At 37.5% G+C, this 25,484-nt stretch overlaps 1 protein-coding gene across 1 annotated transcript; it reads left to right on the top strand.

Moving 5' to 3' along the window:
• Positions 1-1,282: 1,282 nt before the first annotated feature.
• On the top strand, positions 1,283-25,362 carry LOC121251629 (26S proteasome non-ATPase regulatory subunit 2 homolog A). Its single transcript, XM_041150916.1, has 25 exons — positions 1,283-1,568; positions 1,817-1,917; positions 8,633-8,753; positions 8,878-8,937; positions 9,169-9,236; positions 9,494-9,536; positions 9,914-9,979; positions 10,059-10,097; positions 10,220-10,302; positions 10,966-11,080; positions 11,360-11,434; positions 19,067-19,225; positions 20,231-20,338; positions 20,412-20,516; positions 20,596-20,736; positions 20,822-20,926; positions 21,173-21,394; positions 21,605-21,718; positions 22,067-22,282; positions 22,803-22,862; positions 23,006-23,119; positions 23,216-23,301; positions 23,459-23,567; positions 24,809-24,987; positions 25,116-25,362. Exons 1-25 carry the CDS (start codon positions 1,479-1,481, stop codon positions 25,189-25,191), a joined length of 2,655 nt encoding a protein of 884 aa, XP_041006850.1. The 5' UTR covers positions 1,283-1,478; the 3' UTR covers positions 25,192-25,362.
• Positions 25,363-25,484: the final 122 nt, after the last annotated feature.

Here is a 25,484-nt window from a genome sequence, read left to right as displayed (position 1 = left end):
AATATTTTGTAAATCTCATTGAAATATATTTGAGTATATGAAATATGTTAAGATATGTGTTTTCAATATATGAAACAGGTTGAGATATGTTTAGTTTTTTATAAAAAGTTAAAAAAATAATGAATTCCATTAGTGATTAGTTTAAGATAGATTGAGATATGTTTGATACCCAAACATAACCAGAATTAGGCATTATAAAGCCATCTAACTTCTAAGCTATAGTAATATAGAGGTGATCAACAAATATGATGTGTAGGATCCATCTCGTTTGGATTCGAAGATGAGTTGAGATGAGTTATAAATAGTAGTGAGATAGGTTGTGAATAGTAGTGAGATTTGTGAGTTAAAATTGATGAATAGTAGTGAGATGAATTGAGAGGGTTGTGAATCCAAACTATTGAAAATATGGTTATTTCATCCAACCAAACTATTGAAAATATAAGTAAAAAAAATAATTTAATTAGATGAACAAAATAACTATTATGTTATCAAATATAAAAATCATAGAAAAAGTACATATTATAAATTATGAAAATTAATACAAAATATATTTTATTTGAAAAAAATTAAAATATGACCAGTAAATCAGTAAAATATGAAGAAAATAAATTAGATAAAAATATTTAAAATGTCATAAATTAATAATATTTTATAATTATATAGAAGTTAGATAAATAATTTGTCATGATATTAAAGTTTGAGTGAGATAGGATTAACAGGGACTTGTTTGGAAATAGATCCCATCTCAAAATTTTTTATCTCATCTCATCTTATCTCTTTCTCATATATAATTAAATACAAATATTTTCAAACTAATCATTATAATTTTTTCAAATTAATCAAAACAACTTTTACAAACTTTCAAAAAAATAATAATAATATAACTTTTTCAAATATCAAAATAGAAATAATATTATAAAACTATATTCTAATAATATTTTAATTTTATAATATTTTTTATTCAAATTTTTCAAACTATCACTACTATTCACAAACTATTTTATTACTATTTATAAAATTCTTATTTCATCTCACTTCCTAAATCAACTCTAAATTGCTAATGGTTCGTTTGGATTCAGAGATAAGATGATATAATTTTAGATATAAATTGAAAGTTAAATAAAATATTGTTAGAATATTATTTTTTAATAATAATATTATTATTATTTTAAAATTTAAAAAAATTAAATTATTTATTATATTTTGTATATAAATTTAATAAAATTATAATAATAATATGAGACGTGATAAGACATCCAATCGAGCTCTAAACACGTGGGAGAGAGGAAATGAAAAAACACTTTTCTTGTACACTATTCGCCGTATAAATACGGAACGGGGAGCCAGCTGCTTTTTCTTGTGCAGAGGGTCACTCCATCAGACCATCTTCATTCAGTTCGTTTAAAATCAGAGAACTAAAAATCCTGCACACAAACAAACTTCAGCTCGGTTCCCAAGGTTAGACTTCGTTGTGGAGCATGGCGCCGGATCCTAATGCCAGCGGTAGCGGCTCGGTTCCGTCGAAGGAACCCAAGAGGAAGAAGGATGACAAGAAGGAGGAAGATCTGGTGTGTTTGATATTTTTAGATTCACGAATTGTTCTTGCTAAGGTTTTACAGTGTCCTTTCTTGTTATGCCTCAGGCTTGGGCTGCTTGAATTTTCTTTTGGTTAGCCTCAGACTTGGGCTGTTTGAATTTTATTTTGGTTAAAAAGTTCACCTTAGAGTTGTAGTCTTGGGCATTTTTTGTGGGGTTTTTAGTTTTTATTATTATTTTTCGAGTCTCAAAAACCTTAATCATGTGTTGGCTGATGCAGTCGGATGAGGACTTGGCATTGAAACAGCAATTAGAGCTGTATGTGGAAAGGGTTCAGGATCCCGATCCTGGGTTGCAGAAGGTTGCGCTTGAGAGCATGAGGTAATCCCTATCTTCTTGGTTAGGGTTAAATTATTTAATATATTTTTTTTATCCATTTTGTTATGGTTCGTGCTTTTTCCCCTGTTTTTGTAATTCGTTATATTTTATCTGTTATTTTGGTTCTGGGGCTTACCTTTTGAGATTTATATTAACTTGGAACCTTGAAAGGAGAAGAATCGCTCATTGTATGAGAAAAGAATCTTTCTAAATGCATATGAAATCTTGTGTCCGATGGCAGTCATTTAGGTTGATCAGTTTGGTTTGTTCGATGTGGCATACATAATCCTAGAGGGTGAGAATTGGTGTTGAGGTGAAATATGATAAAGCTCAAGTTTCTTTTCAAATTTTGTACTACATTTAATGTTGAAAGCAGAGTGTAATTAAGTAAATGATTAAAGCAATGGACCACCAAGTGAATTACCTAGATTTAAGCTGAAAAGAAAAATCCTTAAGATCTTTGGATTTAGGTTCCCTATAATTTCTGTCCGAACCGTAGGACCTAGAGTGAAAAGAGAGATAGACATAACATTTATTGACCATTTAAAACTTTGGGAGATATTTTGTGGGACCCATTTCATGTATCTCTTTTTCACTCTAGGCCCTAGAGTTTGGGCAAGAATTATAGGGATCTTACTCTATAATCTTCTTCCTCAGCACATTTATATTCTTTTTAAATTATCGACCGATTAACATCTGTTTATAGAGGAGAACATAAGAACTTAGAGCTATAATGCATTATATGCACAATAGAAGCACCAAACTTGAGCTTTCTACCCCATGTTCCTATTCATGGTTAACATACAATGGAAAGTGGAAAGGTATTTGCAAGGTCCTTGTCATGCAAGAAGGCTACAAAAAGAAATTAGCAGTTGACCATGATTATTAAATTGTTGTTAGAATATTTTTAGATAGGTAACAAGAAGTTTATTCATAATAATAGGCATAGCCAAGTCTACAGGACGAATACATGAGTAGTACCTAACTAAGATATACAACCGAAATAAGAAACTCTTGGAAATTAAGCCCATTAAAACCTATTGTCCTCACCCAAAGGAACAAGGCTTTTAAAAAGAAAGCTTTCAATTCATCCATTGTCCTCTTTTGGTCGTCAAAGCTTCTATGATTTCTCTACCTCCAAATACACCGGGACATACATACGGACCATCTTCCAAATTGCAATTACTTGTGGATTGCCTTGGAGACCACTCCAACTTGCTAGGAAATCCACTTGCCTTCTTGGCATGACCCCCATGTTAAGCCCATTCCCACAAAAAAATATTCCACATGGTTCTGTCCACCTCACAATGTAGACACAATTGATCTACTTTCCTCATTTTTCTCACACATCCAACGTTTTGTTAAGTTATTTATGGTAAGGATCTTCCCTAAAGAAGTTGTTAAGATGAAGAAAGCGACATTCAGAGGAGCTTTAGTCTTCCATATCTTCTAGCATCGAAAGGCATTCATGCTTTGGCTAGTCAAATTATGATCGAATAGTGAATCTACCTTTTTTAGAGGGACTCCAACTGATCTTGTCCATAGTTCCCATTGTGTCACTCCTGTGGAATACAATAAAGCAAAGAACACAATGATGACATCCAACCCCCAATCTTGTGCTATCCATTGAGGGGAGCTGCTAGGGCAATCCAAGAGCTCAGCTACTGAAGCATCCTTCGCTCGTGGGATATCAAATAACTCTGAAAATGTGTCTCTGAGGCTTCGATCATCACAAAGGTAATTAAATTCCACCAAGGTAAATTCCGAAGAAGGCAGGGGCCGTGGAGATTAGAGATTTTAGGCCTATTAGTTTGGTGAATGGAATTTATAAAATTATCTCAAAGGTGCTGGCAAATCGTTTGAGTAGGGTGATGGAGAGGATAATTTCACCATCTCAAAATGATTTTGTGAGGGGTAGGCAGATTTTAGATTCTATTTTAATTGCTAGTGAATGTTTAGAGAGTAGATTGAAGGTGGAGAATGCTAGTATTCTTATTAAATTGGATATGGAAAATGCTTATGATCATGTAAGCTGGGATTTTCTTGATTATTTATTGAGGAGATTTGGTTTTGGTGTTAAATGGTGCTCGTGGATTAAGCATTGTGTTTCGACTTCAAAATTTTCTATTTTGGTGAATGGAGAACCGGCTGGTTTCTTTTGTAGTTCTCGTGGTTTGAGGCAAGGCGATCCCATTTCCCCTTTTCTTTTTGTTATGATTATGGACGCCCTGAGTAGAATGATTGAGAAGGCTGTGGAGGGTAATTTCCTGTCCAGTTTTGTGGTGGGTAATGAGACTAGGAATAGTTTAAAGATCTCTCATTTGTTATTTTCTGATGACACCTTGATTTTTAATGAGCCTAATTTGGATAATATTCGTGCTTTAAGAGCACTTTTGCTATGTTTTGAAGCTGTTTCGGGGTTAAGAGTTAATTTATCGAAGTCTGAAATTGTTCCTGTGGGTGATGTTCAGAATTTATCAGACTTGGCTAATTTACTGGGGTGCAAAATTTCTTCTATGCCTTTGAGGTATCTTGGGCTTCCTTTGGGAGCCTCTTTTAAAGCTGTCAACATATGGGATGGGGTGATTGAAAAAATTGAAAAGAGGTTAGCGGGTTGGAAGAGGATCTACTTGTCTAAGGGGGGAAGACTAACTCTTATAAAGAGCACTTTGTCCAACCTGCCCACCTATTTCCTTTATCTTTTTCCTCTTCTAGCAAGAGTTGAAAAGAGGATTGGGAGTTTATTTAGAAATTTCTTATAGGGAGGCAATGGATTGGATAAGAAGTTTCACTTGGTTAGTTGGAAGAAGGTTTGTCAACCACTGGATCGCGGTGGATTGGGGATTAAAGATTTAAGGGTTTTTAATAGAGCTTTACTTGGGAAATGGCTTTGGAGATATCAATTGGAGAGTAAAGCTCTTTAAAAAAATGTGATAGAAGTGAAATATGGAAGTTTGTGGGGAGGTTGGTGTACTAATGCAGCTAGTGGAGCTTATGGGGTTAGTTTGTGGAAATTTATTAGAAAAGGATGGGATTCCTTCTCCAATAATTTCAGATTGAAGGTGGGAGATGGTAAGAGGATTCTCTTTTGGCATGATCTATGGTGTGGGGACACTGCTCTCAAGCTGGAATTTCCTACCCTTTTCAGAATTGCTAGGGATCATAATGCAACTATTTATGATTCTTACTACAGTAGTAACAACAAGGTTGAATGGAATATCATTTTTACAAGGGACGTTAATGACTGGGAAGTGGATGAAGTTAAGGCTCTGCTGGTTAAACTCTACAGTTCAAAGTTGGTGCTTAAAAGAGAAGATATCATGGTGTGGATTCCTGCTGGAAATGCTAAGTTTTCAGTCTCAACTTATTACAGAATTTTGTCAAGCTTTAGTAGTTGTGTGTTTCCTTGGAAAAGCATTTGGAAAGTGAAAGTTCCCTCTAAGGTTGCTTTTTTCTGTTGGGTGGCATCTTTGGGTAAAGTATTGACTACTGATAATCTTAGAATGAGAGGTATGTTTATTGCTGATTGGTGTGTTATTTGTAAAAGGGACGGAGAATCAGTAAATCATTTGTTTCTTCACTGCGAAGTGACAAGATTCTTGTGGAATGAGGTTTTGAGTTGGACAAGATTACATTGGGTAATGCCTAGAGATGTGGTGGATCTATTGGTAGGGTGGAAGGGTTTGAAGGGCTGTAAGAAGGCAGCGAGAGTTTGGAAGATAATTCCTCCTTGTCTTATGTGGTGCATTTGGCTTGAAAGAAATAGGAGATGCTTTGAAGATAAAGAACGCTCATTAGGAGAGCTTAGGGATTTCTTCTTGAGTACTTTTGAGTTCTTGGGTTAAAGCTTTTGTAATCAAGGATAATTTTCTGCATTTGTTTTAGTTTTTTGGTGTTAGTTTCTTTTCGTTTTTTGAAGTTGTAGGTGTTTCCTTTGTATACGTCCTGTGTACTTGTGCTTATGCCTATTTCTTTGAATAATATTATTACTTGTCAAAAAAAAAAAAAAAAAATGTGTCATGACACCCACCTCAATTGTATCGTGGCACAATTGATCTACTGTTTCCTCATTTTTCTTACACATTTAACACCAACCCAACACCATGATCCAACGTTTTGTTAGGTTATTTATAGTAAGATCTTTCCTAAAGAAGTTGTTAAGATCAAGAAAGTTGCTTTCATCCTTTGTAGCCAGCCTACATTCCACCCTTTCAATCACAACATCCCAAATACCCATTGACTAAAAGGTGGCACCCGACGGTAAGCCAAGGTATTTCATGGATAAGGAAGACACCCTACATCCCAAAAGACTAGCCAAGTTCGCCACATTAGTAACATCTCACTCCAGGACTAATCCAAACTTTGATAGATTTAGGTTGTGTTTGGATGTTGAAGTGAGTTGAGTTGAGTTGAGTTGAGATGATAAAATATTGTTAGAATATTATTTTTTAATATTATTATTATTTTGAGATTTGAAAAAGTTGAATTGTTTATTATATTTTATGTTGGGATTTGAAAAAATTATAATGATGAGTTGAGATGAGTTGAGAGATGTTTGGTAACCAAACGAAGCCTTAGTATAAAAACAGAGACAACTTTAAAGCATAGAAGAAGTGCCCGCTGAGATTGTGCCCCACGAAAAATGAGAGTATTATCGAGAACTAATACCTGAGAGATAACAAGAGAGCCCATCGAGAAGGCTAAGGCCCTGTTTGGATACAAGAAGTGTTTAATCTCATCTCATTATTACAACTTTCCCAAATTTTTACACAAAATATAATAAATAATTCAACTTTTTCAAATCTCAAAACAATAATAATATTAAAAAATAATATTCTAACAATATTTTATTCAATTTTTAATTTTTATCTCATCTCAACTCAATATCCAAACAGTAGTTAAGAGAAAGCCACCATCTGCATGACCTGAAATCATCTTACTATGAGCTTCCATGACAATTATAAAAAGTAGTGGAAAGAGTGGATCCCCTTGTCTTAGACCTCGGGACTGGTCAAAGAAACCCATCGGAGACCATTCACCAAGATAGAAAAGCAAACAATAGAAATACAAAACGCCATCCAAGAACGTCATTTCTCCCCGAAGCCACTTCTCGAAAGCAGATAAAGCAAGAAATTCCAATTGACATGATCATAGGCTTTCTCTATGTCTAACTTTCAATGTATCTCAGGTTCTCTAGACTTGTGTCTATCATCCAAGCATTCATTCGCAATTAATACTTAGTCTAGAATTTGTATACCTTTGACAAAAATGCAATTTGGGGTGTTGATATTAGGTTTTCTACCACCATGCTCAATAGGTTCGCCGAAACTTTGGACGAGATATTATACACCTCATTCACAAGTCTAATAGTGCAATCATCTTTAACATCCACTATCCCAACCTTTTTTGAAACAAGAGCCATGAAAAGTAGCGTTAAGACTTTTATCAAACCTTTCATTTGTGTGAAACTCTTGAAACAACTTCATTAGATCATCGTTAATCACTCCACATCAAACTTGAAAGAACGCCAAAGTGAAATCATCAGGATCAAGAGCCTTGTCACTGACCATGCTTTGGAATACTTTGCGAACCTCTTATTGGTCTCTCAAGCCACCTTGAACCTTGTAGGTCTATAATCTCAAAAATTAAGCCATCCACTCTTGGTCTCCATGCATATTGTTCAGATAGAAGGTGCTCGAAACACTATACAATGTGATTCTTGGTGGCTAATTGGTCGGAGGAAATTACTCCATCCACCACCATCGTCTCAATTGTATAATTCTATGCAAATTAGCCACCCGATGGAAGAACTTTGTGCACTTGTCCCCCTCCCTCAACTATAGTGCCCTTGATTTTTGTCTCCAAGAAATCTCCTTCACTTTCAAGAAATCTCTAGATAACACTCCTGGATGCCCCTTTTGATTGTAGGTATGACCATCCAACATCTTGACATCTCCACATACTCCGAATTAACCCTCTTGTAATATATTCTAGCTATGTCTCCTGTAAGCAAATTATATCTCCCTTCCATTGACGAAGTTAGAAATTTAGAAAGTGGCCCCTTTTGAAATTTTTAAAGGCCACTTTCTAAATTTCTAAGGGATAATATGCAAAACTGACTCAAACTACCACCCAATATGCAATCATTCTCCCAAGCTATAAATTTCAACAGTCACCCACCAACTACAAAAATATTGCAATATATCCCTTATGTAAAAATATATTCCCTCAATCACTAATTAGAAAATTCATAAAACAATAGAAAAAAGATACAACCTTTTATTTCTCTTTCTTCGTTTTTAATTTTTTTAGTTAGTAGGTTTGTATTGTATTTTGAAAATTGTTAGGCGAAATGGACTTCTAAAAGGAAAATGGTGTACATTACAACTATTTTGTAGTTTCAGCGGATGATTGCAAAAATTGATAGTTTGGAAGTGATTGCAAATGGTGTGGTGGTTTAAGGGGCTTATATATTTTTCCCAAATTTTAGTAATATTTTATCTGTCATGAGAAAAATGCATTTGTGAGTGGCAAATCAAGGACACTTGAGATGGATGGTCTAAGTTGCAGCAAGCTGGTTTTAGTTGTTCCCTTCTCCAGCAGCCCTTTGGATAGCAGTAATCCTTTTGACAATCTGTGTGGGAATTGCGAGTAGCAATGCTTGCATTATGTATGTCATATGGAGTGGCTTAACTGCGTGTAAAATTTTATCTTGTAGACAGGAAATTCGAACCTCTACTAGCTCCATGACCTCAGTGCCAAAGCCATTGAAGTTTCTTCGTCCACACTATGGAACTTTGAAAGCATATTATGAGACAATGCAGGATTCAGATTTGAAGGTAACCTATTTGGTTAGACACTGTCCATTTAGCATCATTTCATGTCTAATCTTATAAATTGAATTGCACTATTCTTGATTACCTATAAAAAATATATAATCTTATAAATTCTTGTTGACTACAGAAGTACTTGGCAGATATACTATCAGTTTTGGCGCTCACCATGTCTGCAGAGGGTGAAAGGGTATGCATAGTTGTTTTGGGGTTTAAGATTAGTATTTTGTCTTTGGTGATTGATTTCTTTTATCTTCTTCTTCCATTTTTTTTTTTTTTTTTTTTTTCATCTTGTATGGGCTGCTTCATTTGTCATGCATGTTTCACATTTTAGTGTTTTTAATGACATGATTATCTCTTGTCAAGAAAAGAATATCTCTGTATTTTTTAATTGTATGCTCATGTGCTGCCACCCTTTCAGGAGAGCCTAAAGTACAGATTGTTGGGTTCAGAAGGCGAGATTGGCTCATGGGGCCATGAGTATGTGAGGTGAGGCATCACAGAATTTTTATATCGATTGTTATAATTTATACCCACTATGTAATGCACATGCACAAAACATCTGATTAAAAAAAATGTTGGTCAGCATTGGGTGTTAAGGTGGACATAGCTCATTATTAATTAGATTTGGTGTGCTTTCATTATGAGTTAGGTTCTAGAACTCTTTTTTTTAATTAGTAGCCATTGAAGTACAATCTATATAATTAAGTGTTATCCTCACTAGTGTTTGATGTTTTTGTAATCAGGAACTTAGCTGGAGAAATTGCGCAAGAGTATGCTAAACGACAGGTAAGGAATCAGTTTTATTAAATGCAAGGATAAGTTTCTGGTTTCCGGTCCTGGGATTGTTCTCAGTCTTCTCGTTTAATTGGTAACAAGTGCTCTCTAATCATTTGCATTTACAGCAACATTAAGTTCTTGACTTTCTTCTATAAGATCATGCACTAATATGCATTTTTCCATGACTTTGATGTTATGTATTATGTGGCATGGTGTTGGAGTTGTATTACATCGTTGGTGTTCATTCCACCTTTTTTCCTAGTATCTGTGGATTGTAGTGGGATATGCATTGATAAATACTTTTTCAAGTATTTTGGTTCATATTGGATTTTCAAGAGCTTGTTTTTAAGTATGATTATATTTATTTGTTTTTTTTACACTAACAGATTGAAGAAGCTCCAATCGATGATCTTATGGAACTTGTTCAACAAATAGTTGCTTTTCACATGAAGGTATGATTCACATTCAGTAGCATGTTATATTGCTATAGGGATTGTTTTTTCTTTTTTAATAAATTTTGTTGCTCTGCAGCACAATGCGGAACCTGAAGCTGTTGATCTTCTAATGGAGGTACTAAGCAGAGTTGCTCTTTTGATCTTCTTCTTTAGTTGCACCTTCCACTCCCTCTTTTAGTTTTTTCTCTTGTTGGTGATTATCCAAACTTGGAATATGTAATATCTGATGATTGCCAGGTTGAAGACCTTGATCTTTTAATTGAGCATGTTGACAATACGAATTTCAAAAGGACATGTCTCTACCTCACAAGTTCAGCAAGGTAAGTGGGATTTTTCATAATTTTTTGGAGATATTGATCCTGCAAATTCACCATTTAATGGGGCTAGTTTTCATGAATTTCTTGTATCCATTTCTAGTTCCTAACTTGTAACTAGGTGTTCTCTCTTGTGTACTTCCTGTGTACTTGGGTCATGCCTATTTAAGATTCAATAAAATTTTATTTTAACTTTCAGAAGAAAGTTCCCTTGGATTACCTAATACACGGTGGTTTTGGAGTTTATTGCCCTGGGGTGGTTCTGAAGGGTCTTGTTTGGTGAGGTTCCACATCATGAAAAAAGAGAATATATACTTGCATTTGGACTGAAAAGAACATTGATAAGTGCAATGTTTTGTATTAGTGTAGTCTTTGAAGCGATCAACTGGTATAGACATAAGATACATGCTTATTGTCTAAACAATTGACATCTGATGAGTCCTTGCTCCCATTTAACTATTTCGCTGCTCATTAAAGATCAAGAAGGAACAGGTTACAAAAAAATTGCACTTATCAAATGCTTCTGTCATATATCAAATGCTACACCAACCCTCTAGATTTATTATCACATATGCTAAATAAATCACTAGCTTTTTCCTTGGGGGTTTTTTTGTATTGATCTCTCTGTCTCTCTGCTATGATGACATTTAACATTGCAACATATTGCAGATACCTCCCTGGCCCTGATGATATGTTGGTTCTCGATATTGCCTACACGATCTATGTAAAATTTGAAGAGTATCCAAATGCGCTTCAGATTGCCCTCTATCTGGATAACATGCAGGTCTGTACTTTGTCAGAATTAAATATGCATTACTTATTAAAGAAAAAAAAAACGACTTCAATGCATTTTAATCCATCCTTTCTTGACTATATGATTGTGAATGATGTTTCTGTGCATTTATTTGAAGAGTGGCTGGAGGATTTAGGCTTATTCATTGATTGGAGTTTTAAAGCTACACATTACTAGCAAATATTATTGCACGCTCGACCAAATATGTTATGCAATACTCGAAATTATCGGTATGGTTTGGTTCTAATAGCTCAAAGTATCTCTCTGCAGTATGTGAAGCAGGTGTTTACGTTATGTGATGATCTGCTACGAAAGAAGCAATTCTGTTACATTCTTGCTCGACATGTAAGTATTGACATTTATATGGTTTTGACCCATTTAGTTTACATTTATGACGGATTCATTGCGTCTAGCATTATTTATAAAATGAATATTTAATTTGCACTATTGTTTTATTTAGAAGTACATAGAAGGGAATTTCCAATGTTTTCCGTGTCCCATGTTGGTTTAAAGTAACTTCCAGCTTCTGGTACTTCTCGGGTGATATTAATGTCAAAAATAATTGAAAGCTAATGGTTTTTGTATGGAGTTAATACTTTTGGACAATGTTGAGCACTTTAGTTGGTGTTTTGTTTTAATTTTTTTGCTTTTTGTTAGACTATTTTAGGGGACTATGGTAATTTCTTGTTGGTTAATGTTACTTTGATATGGGTAAATGAGTTTACTGTAGATAGTTAATAATAAGAGGGTATGACTGGTATACCCATGATCAAGACATGGAAATTAGATGCCTTGACTGATTAGATGGTTTGGGCCCATTCTTGGTAAAAGCCTCGGGTGCAGTTAAGTGCAAACATCAGCTAGATCCCGGGCCCTAAGTGCAAAGTGCAAGTGTGCATTTGATTGAAGTAAAACAAACATTTAAGAAAAAGGGTATTATAAAAAATATTCATAAAAGCAACAAAAAAGATACACAAACTTTTTTTTGATCGGTAAACAAATTTTTATTGATCAAAAGGGAGACATAGAGTGTCCAAGTACACGGGACATATACATGAACACGATCACAATGTCTATCTTAGAGATACAAGAAACTCGTGAAAAGACCTGCCATGAAAATCAATTACAATCGACCAATGGAGTAAAGTATTGAAAAAGAAAATTCTAAGCTCTTCCATTGATCTTTCTTGATCTTCAAAGCATCTTGCATTCCGCTCCCTCCAAATGCACCACCATAGACAAATAGGTAGCATCTTCCATATGGATGCAATTTGAGTGTTGCCCCTAATACCTCTCCAAGAGGCTAAAAAATCACACACCCTTTCCGGCATCACCCACGCTAACCCCACCCGTGCTAAGACATCTGTCCATAAAGTCATGGCAACCTCACAATGTAGTAATAGATGGTCAACGGACTCACCACTCTTCTTACACATGTAACACCAATTTATAGCAATAATGCCACGTTTCCTTAGGTTATCTATGGTAAGAATCTTCCCCAAAGATGTTGTACATACAAAAAAAGCTGCCTTTAGAGGTGCCTTTGTCTTCCAAATGCTTTTCCATGCGAACGGGACTGAGTTGTGCAAGTTTAAGGAATGGTAGAAAGAGCGAGCCGTGAACACTCCCTTCATTGATGGACGCCAACATATCTTGTCTTCTCCTTCCCCCAACACACTAGTGGAATACACAAAATCAAAAAAAGCCGAAAGGTCGTCCATCTCCCAATCTTGTGCATCTCTATGAAAAGTAAGGTTCCATTGGGAAGAGCCATTGGAAGAGATTATCAGATCTGCGATAGAAGCTTCTTTCCTTCTTGCTAGGCTATAAACTTGTGGATAAACATCCTTGAGCGCCCGATCACCACACCATAAGTCATGCCAAAACTTCACCTTAGATCCGTTGCCGACTTTGAAGCAAGTAAGTGCTGCATATGCGTCCCACCCTCTTCTAATGTGTTTCCAAAGCCCAACTCCATGAGGTCCACTCACCGCATTAGAACACCACCCTCCCCAAGATTCCCCGTGCTTCAAAGCAATAACGGTTCGCCACAAGGCCTCCCGTTCTTGGTGATATCTCCATAACCATTTGCCAAGCAAGGCTTGATTGAAAGTTCTCAAATTCCGTATACCCAAACCTCCTTCTTTGATAGGGGAACAAATTGTGGCCCATTTCACCAAGTGAAATTTAAACTCATCTTTGATCCCTCCCCATAGGAAATCCCGTTGAATTTTCTCCATGCGATGAGCCACCTTAGCAGGGAGCGGAAATAAGGAAAGGAAATATGTTGGTAAGTTAGACAGAGTACTTTTTATGAGAGTCACCCGGCCCCCTTTAGATAAGTACATCCTCTTCCAACCAGCTAGTTTCCTCTCCATTTTTTCTATTACAACATCCCAAATAGATTTCGATTTGAACGCCGCACCTAATGGAAGGCCAAGATATTTCATGGGCAGCTGAGTTATCTTACCCTCCAAGATGGATGCCAGACTCTCCACATTGGGTACATGTCCTACTGGCACTACCTCTGATTTAGCCAAGTTCACCTTCAAGCCTGACACGGCTTCAAAGCATAATAAAAGAGCTCTCAAAGCTCGGATTTGCTCCCGTCTGGCCTCACAAAAGATTAGTGTATCATCAGCAAACAAAAGGTGAGTGATGTTAAGCAAACCTGACCTTGCCTCTCTCACTGAGAATCCTGATATGAATCCTCCCTCTACCGCCCCTGAAATCATCTTGCTGAAAGCTTCCATTACAAAAACAAAGAGAAGAGGAGAAAGAGGGTCTCCTTGTCGCAAACCTCGGGAGCTCTTAAAAAAACCTTTGGATGTGCCATTCACCAAAACAGAGAAACAAGGCGTGGAAATACAATGAAGGATCCAAGAACACCATTTAGAGCCAAAACCGCATCTTTCCATCATATAAATTAAGAAACTCCAGTTAACGTGATCGTAAGCTTTCTCCATGTCTAACTTACAAAGGAGTCCCGGCTCTCCCGATTTAATACGACTCTCCAGACATTCGTTGGCTATAAGCACCGAGTCAAGGATTTGCCTACCTTGAACAAATGCATTTTGAGGCTTCGAAATCAAGCCTTCCATCACCTTACTCAGTCTGTTCGCCAATACTTTGGATAAAATTTTGTATAGCCCACCCACCAAACTAATGGGTCGAAAATCTTTCACTTCTACAGCACCGGGCTTTTTAGGAATGAGTGCTAAGAATGTACTATTAAGGCTTCTCTCAAACCGCCCGCTTCTATGAAATTCATGAAAAACCTCCATAATGTCATCTTTAAGCACATCCCAACATGTCTGGAAGAAAGCCATGGAGAAGCCATCGGGACCTGGGGCTTTATCACCCGCCATACCCCTAATCACCGACCTGACCTCTACCTCATCAAATGGCCTCTCGAGTCGTTCCGCAACCTGCGGGTCAAGAACATCAAACACCAAACCGTCAAGTCTCGGTCTCCACTCAAATTGTTCCGAAAACAACTTATCATAGTAATTGACAATGTGGTCTGAGATCTCGGTATGGTTGGAAGAGACTGCCCCATCTATCAACAAAGTATCTATAGTATTGTACCGCCTATGTGAGTTGGCCACTTGGTGAAAAAACTTGGTGCATCTATCCTCTTCCTTTAACCATAAAGCTCGTGATTTCTGACGCCACGATATTTCTTCCAAAAGAGATAACCGTTCAATGTCCGCAATCACTTGGGATTTGCGGGCCCGCTCGGTTTCAGTGCTAACCCTCTCCTCTTCCACACCCTCCATATTCTTAAGCTCCTCCATTAGAACAGATTTCTGACTGTCCACACTACCAAACTCTTGTATATTCCACTCCTTCAGGTCCTTTTTCAAAGACTTTAACTTGCAAGCCATCTTATGGCTAGCATTACCATTAAAATGGTAAGAAGACCACCATGTCTTATTCTGTCCAGAAAACCCTCTGACTTCAACCACATGTTCTCAAATTTGAAATACCTTGGGCCTCTTCTGATGCCCCCACAATTCACAAGAATGGGGAAATGATCTGAATACAACCTGGGAAGTCTCTTCTGAATGAGATTTGGATATTGTGCCTCCCATTCCGGAGAGATTAAAAATCTATCTATCCTCGACCAAGATGGAAGTTCTCGGTTGCTAGACCAAGTGAATGAACCACCTGCAAGAGGAATATCTAGTAAATTCTGTTCGGAAATGAAGTTAGAAAAATCTACCATTGGTGAGTTGAAACCCGAGCCACCTGATCTCTCGCTCGGGAAACGGGTGACGTTAAAATCACCTCCAATACACCAAGGTAAGTCCCATAAACTGTTAATTCCGGCCAACTCATCCCATAGTAGCCTTCGAGACCGGTCAAGATTAGGCCCATAGACGCCTGCAAAAGCCCACTGATAACCATCCCTTATGTTCTTAAAAGAGCATGCCACCACATGATCCCCCATGCAATCTTCCATTTTTTCCACCACTCTTTTGTCCCACATAACTAGTATGCCCCCGGAAGCTCCATTGGACGGTAAATACAGCCATCCCACATGCAAACCGCCCCACAAACTCCTAATAGTACGAAGAGAAATAACTGTCAGTTTAGTTTCTTGTAGGCAAACAATGTCTACTTTCCAACTACGGAGAAGGGACCTAATAAGTAGTCGTTTATTCACGTCATTGATCCCTCTCACGTTCCAAGATAAGATTTTAGGCTTCATTAACAAGAGAGATGTCCCTCCCTTTTGCTCTATCTCTCCCCGAGGTTCCTTCCTTATTATCATAGTTAATGGAGCATTGCAATCTTTTCAATTCTCTCTCCTTTTTAGCAGCCGACTTCAGTACCGTGGAGCGACCAGCTTCCATGGCTACTAGGAGAGCCAAGAATTGGTCTTCGTACCCTTCACAGGAAATCCCCACCCAACCATGAAGCTCATCTACTTTTTTTAGTACCCAATCTGATGCTCGAGGTGCAATATGAGGTGGGAGCATCTGTAAGGGTGATGGGCTACCCATCTCCTCCTCTTCTCTGCCCCAGAGTCCCCATAAATGCTCAGCTGACTGGTACCCATCTCCTTTCCAGCAACAGAATCTGCTCCGGCCAAGATAGTGAGTCTTGACCCACCCATAGCTGAGTCTGATTCAACCACATCATCGGGGCTACCTGTGACTGGTTCAGCATGCTCCAAACACATCATCGGGGCTGTCTGTGTCTGGTTCGAAGGCATAGGCTCAAATACAGTAGCCAGAGCAACTTCACGTATAAGTCCCGAACCTTCTATGACCTTATCGCTGCTCGCCGACGGCTCCTCTGACGTCGGCGACGTAGTCTGTGAGCCGATACCCTTCATCGTGACAGTCTGTGTAACATTCGGTCCATCGTAAGCACAGAGGCAGTCGTAAATCTCTTCTACTTGCTTTGGTTCTGTACTCGCCGGCGATGTAACGTCCATCGTGGCCTCTGCGACCTTCGACGGAGTCGATTGCGTCGTTTCCGGCGACGGTGGCTCACGCCCACTCGTCGACGGGCCACCTACAGTCTGCATCTTCTTCCTCCAGATGGCAACCCGTGTCCCCAAGGCCCTTAAGCCCTTCCCTTGGCCCTTAAGCCCACCACCCGTGTCCCCAAGGCCCACATGGCAACCCGAGCCCACTCCTTCCAGATCATAACCCTCAACGCACCATATTAACTCCCCAACTCTATTAGTTAGCTCCCCCAACGATTCCTATACTTCACGTAACTCCATCGGAATTTTTTCTTCTTTCGGTCCCATCACCCCTCTGCCAACACCACCTCCACACTGAGTATCTGCCGAAAAGGGAGGTAATCCCTTTTGCAAGCCTCCCATCACCTTACGCTGCACAGCTCGAGGCACCTCCAGAACCTCCTTGTATGACTTGGTTGGCCAAGTTTCCACCATCTCAGGCGATGGGTTTCTCCCTTGGACACCTACTTTGCCCATGTCCTTCAACACTGCCACCATCTTCCTCCACCCCATTCCTTCCTTGTCTTCAGGTATGAGTATGTAGCTCCTGCGCCCTCCCCCCCCATACACAGCCAAAGCCATATATGAGCCCCAAGAGTTAGAGCAACGCAGGGCTGTATGGCCTCTGTCACCTTCCCGTCGAGCTGAGTAGTAGCCTTTGTTCTCAGCCTTCAAACAAGCCTCCAATGAGTTAGCCACCCAACCGATAGTCTCTAAACCCAGCCATATGCAGCTCACTCCTTTCCAACCTTTCTCAGTAATGGACACCCTACCCCCAAGTCTTCTCACCTCAAAAACCTTTGACTCTATAGCTAAACAACTAAAAGAGTTCATTTTGCTAACAGATAATCCCCATCAACAACCACCAACGACCATTGACAACAAGAAAAGTCTAAAGCGTACGGAGAGAAAATTTTGAGTTAGCCACTAAAGAAAAGTCGATAGTACAAGTTAACTTTTTTTGATACACAAACAAGAAGAAAGGAATCCGTTTAGCCTATAAACTCAATTTGGTAGTCTCATGCAATATGACAATCAAGTGATAAACTAATTACATATCATTTAAACATTGAATTTATATAATTATCTTGTGTTTTATAAAATATACACAACCATGACATGGTCATAATCAAAATAAAGTACATAAAAGAATCAAAATATGCCCCAAAGGCAATACCAAAGTACGAGAATTGTAGATATTGACAAATAGTAAGAACAATGCAACGAAATCCCAAGGCATATAATGTTCCTCATCATTAAGCATAGGATCATCGTTATTGTAATCAAAAGATTTGTAATCCTCGTAAACCCTAGGGTTGGCTCAATTGGTAAGGGCTTTTGTCTTAGTGGTATGCTTCTCCCAGATCTAAAGTTTGGACCCTTGGGTGCAAACAATTTCTAGGGGTCACGCCCAATCGGTGAGAAAGCCGATGATGCCTTATCTGTGTAATGGGGATGCATTATACAGGTACGGGGTTTAACTGGGTAAAAGACATACTTATCAAAAAAAAAAAAAACTGGGTAAAAGACATCATGTGTATGCACACAGTTTACAGGATTCCTCGGCATCAAAAAGATTTGTAAACCTCGTTTTCTTTCTCATCGACTTCATCTAAATTAAGCCGTCCTCCCCTTCATTAGGAATTTAGGAGTATGTTGTGAACTAAAACTGGAACTCTTTTCCCTCCTTGGTGACCTCACTCTTGATCTTATGTTGAATATTTCTTCAACTCTAGCAGCTCTAGCAACTGTACCCGATTTCAAGTAATCATTTTTGCAGTAACCAAATAGGGAGAGAACAAAGGAAATGGAAGGGATGGGCTTGAGGGAGCTATAGCGTGCGATCAAGCCTATGGGAAGAAAGAGAATGATTTTCTTGAAAGAAAAGGGAGGTGGAATGAGTTTTGGGAATGGGGAGCCAAGGAATTTTGCTACCTTAGGTCAGTTAGAGTTAGTGCCGACGTTTACCGGGGCTTCCATTCAAAGCTTATAACACTTCTCCACTTGGGAAAAAGAAGGAATGGGTATCTTGGAGACAATGGAACCTCAACAGATGCCCGCACCCGCACCCGCACCCACACCCACACCCACACACACAGAGGGAGGGAGGGTCCAAGAGACTGTTTGATTGTTGTGCTGTTGTGCTGCTGTGCAGTTCAGAGAGGCAAAAGTGATTTTTTTTCCTCATTATATTGTTTATTGTGTAGAATACTGTATGGTCTTATTTGTACCACAAATAAATGGTCCAGAATACTTAAAACTGATGTTTTTATATTTTTCTTCAAAAAACTATAGTAGTGTGCTTTTTGTTATTTAAGCTTACTAAAAAAGCACATAATGGGCTTCACTTGTGGTAAGTGCTTCGTTCATGGTGTTCAAGCCTGCTTTTACCAACATTGTTTTGGCCTGCCCTCTGTTTGGAAGACATCAATTAGCTACTCATACATGTCAAATTTTTGCACTTAGTAGTTGTTGCGTATTGTTGTTCTTTGATGCAGGGTATTACATTTGAGCTAGACGATGAGATGGCTGCAGATGATGATGATCGGGAGGCGTTACAGGATATAATAAACAACACCAAGTTAAGCGAAGGTTATCTTACACTTGCTCGTGATATTGAGGTTATGGAACCTAAATCTCCTGAAGATATCTATAAGGTCTGGACTTGATCTGTATAATCAATAATGCTGGATATGATTTGGTTCTTCTTGAGTTCAGTCTTTACTTGGGTTATCTAGAGTCTGGTTATGCTTATGTATTTTTTATGTAACTACTCTTGCAATGTTCCTTTAGTGTTTTATTCAAAGAGGAATTCCATCAAGTGGGATTATTAAACTTTGATACTCACATGTGATTTCCACTGGTTTTTATTGTACTTTGTGTATTTTGGCGAAAGTGCTTATGATCTGCTAAGGAATTCTTTTTGGGCGAAGAAATCTTGTAGAAAGTACTAAACTGTTGCTGAAAGTTCCATCTTGAGTTCATCTTGTATGGCGTCATCGTTCTATTTGGAGATATACTTTTAAGGGTAGTTATTAAATAAAGAAGCTCATGCTATGTGGAGCTCTTTCTTTAAGAGGTCCACATACATTTTAGTGAAAACCACGTGTCTGCTTATAGGTTAAGATGAAAGCTAGTAGGTGATTGCTGTGATTTCTCTGTTTGAAGACCTTGTTGAAAAAGCATCTTCATTGAGTAGTTCTTCTATGTATCTGGTGATGTATTTTGGTCAATTATGATTCTTCCAATACGCTATGGCACCATCTAGAAGTGGTTGCTGCCTATAGATTTATTTATTTTTGGATAAGTAAGAGTAAATTTATTGATACGAATGAAATAGGCATAGCCCGTGTACAATAGATTTATTGTTTTGGTGGTCTCCTTGTTCCTTCTTGCGCATTACATATGTAATTTTTTTCTTAATAAACTCATTTATTATTAATATCTAATTGCATAGAAATCCTATTTGCAAGTCTTTGAATATCATCATTTCATCATCTCCTGATGTGACATCATCCCCTAGTATATATAAAAGAAAAGAAGAGCAAAAGGAGAGAGAGAGAGAGAGAGAGAGAGAGAGAGAGAAATGTTCTAGGTGCTCATTATGTGTTAAGATAAATGTGAGTTCCCTTTTGATAATGTGCTCTCTTGTATTCTCTCAGGCACACTTGCTTGATGGCCGTGCTAGTGCTGGTGCAAGTGTTGACTCGGCTAGACAGAACCTTGCTGCCACCTTTGTTAATGCTTTTGTAAATGCTGGCTTTGGTCAGGTAATGTGCTATAGGCTTGAGAAATAATATATGGTGCGAATTTTTGTGATATTGATTGTTGTTGTTGTTGCAGGATAAGTTAATGACAGTCCCATCAGACAATTCTAGTGGTGGCTCTTCTGCCAACTGGCTTTTCAAAAATAAAGAACATGGAAAGACTAGTGCTGCAGCAAGTCTTGTATGTCTTTTGCTGCCCAGTTTATCTCTTCTTACTACCTTAACCTGTAAGTTGGATTCTCATTTCCTCGTCATAACAGAGTATGATTTTACTGTGGGATGTTGACGCTGGACTTGCCCAAATTGACAAGTACTTCCACCTAAGTGACAACCATGTTATTTCCGGTGCATTATTAGGAGTTGGGATTGTGAATTGTGGTATCAAGAATGATTGTGATCCTGTGAGTTCCATTAAATATCTTCCTTTGCACAGAGAACACATGATCTTGAATTGTATCTCCTTTTTTACTCTATTTCTTTTATCAGGCTCTGGCACTTCTAGGTGATTACGTAGATAAAGAAGATCCATCCACTCGAATTGGTGCAATTATGGGCCTTGGCATTGCATATGCTGGTTCCCAAAATGAGCAGGTGTAGTAGCTTGGTTTTTATCAATAGATATTTTAGGACACGGCATACTCCAAAAATATATATATGTTTGGACACAGCAAGCTGGTTATAGTAATGGGTTAATGAAATGATGAGTAGTTGAAAACTATTTTGTCTTTTTTTTTGGGTGAAAGATGTTGTCAGTTGTAAACTTTGGGACCGTAAAGTGTTGTTATCTGGTTTATAATGTGTTTCAAATGAAATGTAACTTATTTACACTTCTTACAGATACGCAGTAAATTGGCTCCCATACTCAATGATGCCAAAGCTCCCCTTGATGTAATTGCGTTCACTGCAATCTCTTTGGGCTTGGTATATGTGGGTTCCTGCAATGAAGAGGTTGCTCAGGCAATTATATTTGCATTGATGGACCGAAGTGAGTCAGAGTTGGGGGAGCCACTTACTCGACTTTTGCCTCTTGGCCTTGGTCTTCTATACCTTGGGAAGCAGGTAACTTGCTAGTCCTTGAGAGGCTTTTATTTACTTATTCTTGATGATATTCTAATATATCTAAGATCATGGCTTTGTTTGAATATTTTTTGTTATCCCATGGTAACTTTTTCAGTGATAGAAAATGCCATACAATGTGAGAATATTGGACGAACAGTTCTAGCATTCTGATTATTTACAAATTTACAATCATTCTTTGGTGTCTAACAGGAACGTGTGGAGGCAACGGCTGAAGTTTCCAAGACCTTTAATGAAAAGATTAGAAAATACTGTGACATGACACTACTTTCATGTGCCTATGCTGGAACGGGGAATGTTCTCAAGGTATTCTATTGTACTGTGTACAATTTTCCTTTGGAAAATACTACTTTGACACCTCATTTTGACACCCCATATATTTTAATTTTTTTTTAATTTTTCTTTACTTAATAGTTAAGGAAGTAGCTATTAGTGTATTGATATTTTTTTTATATTTTTTTAAAATGTTTTAAAATGATAAAAAAATATGAATAAAAAAATTAGAAAAAAAATGAGAAGATGAATTTGTGCTAGGCGGCACGCCCAGCGGTCAATGCTGGGCGGCAGCCTAGCACTGCTCTTTTCCTTTTTCAATTATATAATATATGAGTTTCTCTTACATGCACGATGTAACTGATTCTTGTTTCTTTAAAGGTTCAAAACCTTCTGGGTCATTGCTCACAACATCTTGACAAGGCTGAAACCCACCAGGGTCCTGCTGTGCTTGGAATTGCTATGGTAGCAATGGCTGAAGAATTAGGGATTGAGATGGCAATTCGTTCATTAGAGCATCTTTTACAATATGGCGAGCAGAACATCCGTCATGCTGTTCCTTTGGCTCTTGGGCTCCTTTGCATATCAAACCCTAAGGTATTTATGCTTTTAGCTCCAGCTGATTACCCTTCGGTCTGGTCAACTGAGTCCTCTTCTAAAGCGGAGGTGTTTTGCATTGTCCCTTCAGAATGGGATAACTTAATAGCTGGTTGTGTGAATAAAAAAGCTTACTCACTGCTTATCAAGAAGGAAAAAAGATAAGCATACTCATCAGTCCAGTTAACTGGTTTGACTATGTATAACTGGCTATTAAAATGCTTTCTAAGTGTTGAACTAGTAAATCAATAGAACTCGTTTGGTAGATTGTAATTCAATTCAATTGACTCGTTAAAATGCTTCTAAGTGTTGCTTTCTGCCTTAAGTTTGTGATCTACTATTCATCAACTTCAAGGAAATATGACTTTGATATGTGCTAGCTGTTTGAATCTCTTTTAAATGCTTACGTTAAGTGTAGTCAGTGATCTCATATTGCGCTGAATTGGCTTGCTGCTGAAGATAAGTCTTATTTCATGATTTTTAGTTGCTTACCAATTTGTTGATTGGCTTGTCTGGTCAGGTCAATGTTATGGATACATTAAGCAGACTTAGCCATGATACAGATTCAGAAGTAGCAATGGTAATATCCTTGAACTAGTTAATTGGTCATTAGAACTATTTATTAATCTATTTAAATTGTTATTTTTCTGGTTAATGTTTGAGGCTAATATATTTATTTGGATGCTGCTGATAAAAAGAAAAATATTTATTTGGATGCCACAGGCTGCTGTAATCTCCTTAGGTTTAATAGGTGCAGGAACCAACAATGCTAGAATAGCTGGCATGCTTCGCAATCTTTCAAGCTATTACTACAAAGATGCCAGCCTTCTTTTCTGTGTAATGTTTTTTTTTTCTTTTTATGATTCTTTGGTTACTTGTCCCTACATTATTCGATGGCATTGAGAATGATTGGTACACTTGCTAATTTTGCAGGTTCGAATTGCTCAAGGTCTTGTACATTTAGGGAAGGGCTTATTGACTCTCAATCCATATCATTCTGAACGGTTCCTGCTATCCCCGTAAGTAATCCTTCTACTGGGAAACCTTGCAATTCATTTTAAATATCTTACCTTCACTTCTGTAAGTGATCAATTATTGAGTCGCTGAGGGTGGATTTCCGATTTCCCTAGCCTTTTGTTCCATTACAGGTATAAATAATTTCTTCTCATCTGACAGGACGGCACTCGCTGGAATAATAACCATGCTGCATGCATGCCTTGATATGAAAGCCATCATCTTGGGAAAATATCATTATGTCCTCTACTACATTGTTTTGGCGATGCAGGTTGGTTCTAGTTGTGCTTCCTCTTTTTCTTCAATTTGGTGGATGCCTTTTATTTTAAACTAGTCGTAGAGTAGTGCAATGCATGAGAATAGAACTGATTCTAAAATGTAATTTTCTCATGTGGTGACTATTGATTCCATATTTCCAAACACAAAAAGGTTGTTTGTGGATGTAGGTTGTACAAAATTGAACATAAGAAGGAACAGGTAGAACTGCCAGGAAAATTCAAGATTTAACCTCGTGAAAAAAACATGAGAAAGAATCAAGATTGAAAAGGAATAATAAAGCCAACATAGCAACATTGGCTAATTGTTTCTTGGCTTGTAAGCTCTCGAATATTCATAGATGCCAAAACTTTTAAGGCCAAGCAATTGAAATAAATATTGAGATTTCTACTTTTACAGTGTAGTCTAAACCTGGGAATCATAGTGAAGAAACCCACCCGCGGGGGGTGGTTGGGTGTTTAGGAAAGCATTGCAAATCCTTGATCCTAGATTATCGAGGAAATGGACTATTATTGAAACAAAGCGCCAATGGGACTTAAATTTTGACCAAATAAGACTCAGAATTAAATCAAATGGAGAAAAATGAAATATTTACCCAATAGAAACTTGTAATAAAAGTATCACTAAAATGTGGTTGAAATTTTGAAGGAAGAGAATTTGGACAGAGAGAAGACCGAAGGATTGAGAAAATTGATTTTTTTTTTCTTTTGGGTAAAGATGGACAAAGAGGGTTAAAATTAATAAATCAGAAAAATAATTGTTGAAAAGAAGCTTTCCCTCTCAACTTAAAAGTTGGAAATAAAACAATCCATTAAAATGTTGTTGGTGAAGCCTTCAAGGAGGTGGTTTTGGAAAGAGTATATTGTTTTTTTTTTTAAGAACTAAAAGGGTAAGAGCTATTTTTTAGAATTAGAAATTGAGACAACCTAAAGGTTGGGAGAATTTTAAGCTTTGTTTTTCTTTTTTTAGTTTAATGTTTAATATTATTTTATATGTTAAAATTATGGAAGGAATAGGATGATGTGAAGCTGAAAAGTTGAGATGTATTAAATGTTTAAAATGAATTAAGATTTCAAAATTATCAGAAAAATGGGATGATATGGCTCAATAGGAGCAATTCTTTTGCCTTAGAAATTATATAGGTGTCAGGCTCTCAGCCTGTAATTTATTAGTTTTTCTCTTATAAAAAGAATTTTGTAGTTTTTGTCATGGTTAATTATTCATATGCTGTGACAGCCAAGAATGTTGTTGACTGTGGATGAGAATCTCAAAACTCTTTCTGTACCTGTTCGGGTGGGCCAAGCCGTCGACGTTGTTGGCCAGGCAGGTCGTCCCAAGACAATAACTGGTTTCCAGACACACTCAACCCCTGTTCTTTTGGCTGCTGGTGATAGAGCAGAACTGGCTACTGAGAAGTAAGCAACCCTTTCAAAGTGGCTTCGGGATTTTCATATGTAAAAGAAGAAAGAAGGTGGCTCTATAACCTTTCTGCTATTTAAATTGCGTACTAACAGTTAAAACGCTTTTTTTTTTGTTTTTGTAGATACATACCACTGTCGCCCATTCTTGAAGGCTTTGTAATCTTAAAAGAGAACCCAAACTACAGAGAAGAGCATTAGAGTTGGTTTGGACAAGTGCATGAGATCTGAGAAGATTTGATAACCAGATTTATTGGTAAAATTGAGGCGCATCCTCTTTTATTCTGTATGATATTTATATATTTATATACAAAAATGCTGTCGATAATTGACGTTTTTTATTTTCTACTTTTCAAAAGTTCTTTTCATTTCCCCTCTTTTTCCCGAATTCTGAATGTTAAGACAGTTAGAAGATAATCTCTCAGCAGGTTTCTAAGTGAATTGAGATACGTATGGCCTTTCTTTTTCATTTACTTAAGATCAAAGTTAATGGA

The sequence above is a fragment of the Juglans microcarpa x Juglans regia genome, chromosome 2S (assembly GCF_004785595.1).
Source record: "Juglans microcarpa x Juglans regia isolate MS1-56 chromosome 2S, Jm3101_v1.0, whole genome shotgun sequence".
Taxonomy (NCBI): Eukaryota; Viridiplantae; Streptophyta; class Magnoliopsida; order Fagales; family Juglandaceae; genus Juglans; species Juglans microcarpa x Juglans regia.
The sequence above is the reverse complement of the archived record's forward strand: the minus strand, read 5'-3'. Positions and strand labels throughout refer to the sequence as shown.